At 43.0% G+C, this 5,096-nt stretch overlaps 1 protein-coding gene across 1 annotated transcript in view; it reads left to right on the top strand.

Moving 5' to 3' along the window:
- Window positions 1–3,274, top strand: part of T265_02806 (hypothetical protein) — a gene marked incomplete at both ends in the record, with an annotated part of 6,197 nt that extends 2,923 nt beyond the window's left edge. Inside the window, 2 exons of the mRNA XM_009167131.1 lie at window positions 1,591–1,762; window positions 3,143–3,274. Of these exons, the coding sequence (XP_009165395.1) occupies window positions 1,591–1,762; window positions 3,143–3,274 (304 nt within the window). The remainder of the gene's footprint in view (window positions 1–1,590; window positions 1,763–3,142) is intronic.
- Window positions 3,275–5,096: the final 1,822 nt, after the last annotated feature.

The raw sequence follows: 5,096 nt of genomic DNA, 5'->3' as shown, positions 1-5,096 counted from the left end.
CACTAAGTCCCTCCCCCATCCACCTTTATTCTTTTCTTTACGATAAGGCTTTGAAATAAGTCATGGTTGTACGGCAGTGAAGCATCGGTGTTGAACACTGATGTCATGCTGTCGATGATGATGATACGTGAGACAGTCTTATTACCGCCTCTCCGCCAATGATCCATGGACAATCATAAACGAAGGACTCAGCTGGGTTTGTCGAGTCCAGTATACCTTTATTTGTTACTAAAGGCATCCCTTCCAATTATCTAGGTCTAAAATCTTCACCTGTGCGTAACATTTACTCTTAGCTGGAATATCAGACGAGCATCAAGCCTGATACTCGCACTTAAGACCTACGGACATGGGTGCTGAGACTTGATGAGGTAAAAACCAACATGACTGCTTGATACGTAAATGTCAGCACCAATCACTGGAAAGACTAACGGTGCATACAACATTGTCAAACATCCTGTCATACTCTTCAGCCACGCTTGAGATAAGTCACCGGTGAAATGCACTCATTTGCAATTTACTTGGTGTTAACGAGGGGCTCAAGCGAATCACAGTCAAACCTTAGCTGAATGTTCAGCACATAGGCGGTTGTCACAGTCTCCAGCAATCCTATGGGTGGTATGTTCCGTTAAGTAAACTCAGCCCTAATTTTCATGTATATCCGCTCATAAGTAGAACATAAACTTACGAAGCACCTCATGAATAGCTTGGGAATTTTTCTATAGTGAGGCAAGGGGTGATCATTTGAATTTACAATAATCTTGATAACTCGAAATTTATATGGGCCATGATTCATATTATTCAGCCAGCAACCTGTCGGTTCGGTTTTATCAATCGGCATAATTCGCGGATCCGCGGTCGTAGAAGTTGAATATCAACTCCACCCCAAAATCTAAGATATTTAAACATTCAGATGTTTTTCCAACAGTTTCTTGTCATGACCATTCCACTGGCACGTGCTCAGAACGTGCTACAAGGTCAGTGGCATTGATCTCCAGGATTTTCTAACTTGTTCAGCTGATCAGTCGACGGCTTACGTCACACGGTCTAGGAAACAGCGCACGTTTTCTAGAGGCAACTATTTCTGTTATATAATTTGTCTTAATGATGTACACTTACACAAATTTTAAAATGTTTCCTTATATTTGCGCGACTTTGCCGTTGATGGACAACTTTGGGGCACCACCAGGACAAACTTCTAGGACAGCCAGTGATTTTCATCATAAACACAAGTAATAATAAATGAACTGGATAGGTCGTTTGCTGAGGAGTGGTGCAAACAGTGAAATCTGAGAGCTGTAGCAAAATCTAACAGGTGAAAGGACATCAAAATATTCAGGTGGCGCACAAAGAGGCCTATGAACGACAAGTATCGTTTCAACTCAACTTTATAAAGTATAGGATTAATGTTCGAGCTACTGATAGTGCAAGTCAACACGTGACCACGTGATATGGATGATGCCACATGGCATCATATCCTGTATGGATTAGGACTAATCGCACTGCTTGTTTGTCTCCAAACAACAGACCGAGGGATCATAGTTTCGAAACATCCTGGAGTTGTATAGAGTTTCTTGACCTTTTAACTTACAGAACGAAATCTTCAATAAAGACTCCAAAATTTCGTCACCTTGTCAACAATGATGACAGTGTAAAAATGCGAGTTTTGGACTCCGAAACTGAATCTGTTGTCCCAGTGTTCAAATATGTCAGTGTCGACTATCCTTCACAAGTTCATCACCTGCCAATTTTGTTTCACCTGGAGGTTTGTCACCGTAATAAATGGCAACCCCCAGCAGATAGAGACAAAGATCACACTCAGTTCTAGCACAAGTGAGCGTGCAGCTTATCAACTGAGCACTTCAGATATTTTAGTTTAGTCTAGTGCCAGTCGTTTCATACGCGCTAATGAAGATTTAATATCATAGCATAGCATAATAACACATATATAAACCAGGTGAAACGCCATTCTCAACATCTCAGCTGTCTCTCATTATAAAATCACTAAATGTGGCAAAAGAAAGCTGCAACAACCAATAGGTAACCGGTTTCAAGTTTACGTGAAAACCGTAACCTGAATTTATAATTGGGAGCGTCTCTGGGAATGCGAAACGCAAGTAAAGCACTCCCCCTCCCCCCCGGATATATAGTGAAAAACTAACTCGTTTTCAAGGAAGCAGTATGATTTAGTGTGTAGAACGAGTACATTAGATCTAGACCTGCTTGTCATCAGATTCCCAGCAATGGAAACATTACGGTTTCCCTATCATACAACATGCCTGCCACAATACGCAGTGAAAAACTACTCGTTTTCAAGGAAGCAGTATGATTTAGTGTGTAGAACGAGTACATTAGATCTAGACCTGCTTGTCATCAGATTCCCAGCAATGGAAACATTACGGTTTCCCTATCATACAACATGCCTGCCACAATACGCAGTTCTTAGAATAGCCTCCTTTGTGCGTGGTTGGTTTTATTGTGTCTCATATGAAATCAATATGTTCTGAAACAGTAGTTTAGCAAGTTTGAGCCACATTAAGCTACTTTTGGTTTCACCATACGGGGTTGTCATACAACTGTCATTTCCCGCAGGCAGAACTCAACACTTGAGTATGAGCCAGCAAACTCGCATGAAACTGAAAACCATACGAAAGTGGCGAATATCGGTGGCTGGACGGACATTGAATCAATAACTAGAGCTGATCAGTGCGTCGGATCAGTCCTTAACCGCAAACGCAGCACAAGCAACAGTGACGTGTGTGAAAGAGGAAGGGTGAATGTGAGCACTGATAAATCAGTCAGAAGGGCGGTAAAACAATAAGTAATTCTGTTGTCGAGTACGCAGTGCAGAAGGGCGAAAGTTGTAGCCGGTTTTACACGCCATTACTGTTTTACCATTCGGATTAGCTGATTCACTCCTCTTGCCCAACAAAAACTGCTATCGAAACTGTCACAGGGCCCTCATTAGAAATTTATTCCGGTTTCCACTTGTAGCGAATTCCCCATTCAACCTTTCGTCTGACTCTGTGAGTGTGAGTCTACATGCGTGTTCCTTGACGTCAAGGGTGTGTTCGATACCCGTCGATCGGTCAGTGCTGTTAACTACACTTGCCCAACAGAGTATGCCAGATAAGTTTGTGAACAGCATTCGGTCCCTATATCCACATACATCGGGGTGTGTATGGTGAGCTCTCCAAAAGCTTCGCTAAAAGAAATGGTGTCCGGAAAGGATGTCCACTGTCTCCATTCTCATCCAACTTCGTCTTTGATGAAATAATGAGACGAACGCTGGGAGGTCTTCAAAATTCTGGTTTTCAAATTGTTGCTGGTGCGAACCTTGTTGGTCTGGAGTATACAGGTGACATCGAAGATTTCTCTCATTCTCGGATCCCACCGGATAGTCCTTCAGCTGCAGTCGAAGGGTTTTCAACAATCCAATGAGTAGTATGTTTCATCAAGGTACTTCCAATACCAGACTGTCTTTGTGCTGCACACTCAATCGAGGAGACTGCCAGCTGAATCTTCCGTTACCACCAAATTAATGAGTGCATTTCATCAAGGCTAGCTGTTATTTCTCTCGTGAAAAGAACGATTAACACTATGCTTTTCATCTACTGATAGTGGAGGAAATTACGGAAAAGGCATTAGGCATCAGTTCAATTTAATTGCCGATTTTTCTCACTGGAAGATGCTTTTTTTCCGACGTTTCGGGAGTGTTACAGTCTGGACACCCGGACGTAACCAGGGTGATTTGAATGGATCCTGCTTGCAAGACGAACCAGGATGATACACAAGTCCGAACTCCTCATCCTCGTTAATCAAACGAACGGGGTTCTGATAGGCTCACCATCATCTGGTTTTCTGAAGTTGCTTGTGAATTCTTACTGAAATGATACTATCCATTCCGTTTGTCCGTAATACTGACATGAGCTGACCGTAGGAATTCCGGAATAACCAGACGGAGCGCTTTCAAACAACAGTTGGGAATGTCATGTGGCGGACATGTTGAGCATGTGATCGACTCAACTGTTGTCAGTCGTACCATGCTAGATTGTAGAGAGCTCATCGGTCTGGATCGGATACCGCGATTCCTCGAGTCGGGAATCTTGAAATTTTGAAGAGGCAAACTAACGAATTCGGGGTTAAATTCTGTGGAAACGCCTGAGTTCGAAAGACCACAGACCGGCTGGAATTATAAACCTGCCTGCCCTGGGTCCAAGGGAATCGGTATTCTTTGCCCGACACCCCTGAGACTCACAAGGGGAGCTACTGCCCAAGAAATTCCAAAGCAAGTAATTCTCACAGTGGATTTCTATCGCATTACCTGGCTCTGAAACCACATTGTCAGTCCAGTACCCGTTAAACCGATTTTACCTCCTCCCAGATAAGAAACTGAGCCTCAATACTCACAGGAGATAGAACGGGGAACTCTACTTCCACAGTCCGGTGACACTGTTGAAGGTCACGGGTTTGAGGGCTCAATCTGCCGACGGCTTTCAAGCTTATCTAAAGCTTAGCCAAATCGGCTCAGAATTCATAACTTCATCGTTGCTTTCTGTCCTTATACTGCATAGGGCAGCTAGTCTCCACTTCTCATTACTCCGGTTTCTGAATTCAAACAGCAATAATTGTCATGATTAGTTACCGTAGAATTTCACTGTACCATATTCTACCTCTAGTCTACGTCTTACATGCCAGTTGGAACAGAGCAACAGCAACGTACCACTCAATACCAGTGTTTAGCTGCCACAACGCACTCGGGGAAGTCTCAGTGGAGCAAAAGTATGGGGAAGTCGTGTAAATATGCTGCCTTTTGGGGAAGCGATTAAAGAAAAGTGCATGTGTGCGTATATATATATGTATATATATATATATATATATATCATTATTGGGAGATGAACCTACTTTCGGGTTCATCTTCCTTCATGGAGTTCTTCCAGTACATCTGGCTCTGCATAGGTGAGTGATCTAATGACCAGGAAGCGAAGTTAAAACACATCCAACTTCAAGACGGCCTGTGGCTGTAATCTACTTCCTCCACTCACCCAATAGAAAGTTCGTGGAAATGTTTGACAGACATAAGACACTAACATTCGAAG

This window comes from Opisthorchis viverrini (assembly GCF_000715545.1).
Source record: "Opisthorchis viverrini unplaced genomic scaffold opera_v5_36, whole genome shotgun sequence".
NCBI classification, from domain to species: domain Eukaryota; kingdom Metazoa; phylum Platyhelminthes; class Trematoda; order Opisthorchiida; family Opisthorchiidae; genus Opisthorchis; species Opisthorchis viverrini.
This window is presented reverse-complemented; position numbering and strand designations above follow the sequence as displayed.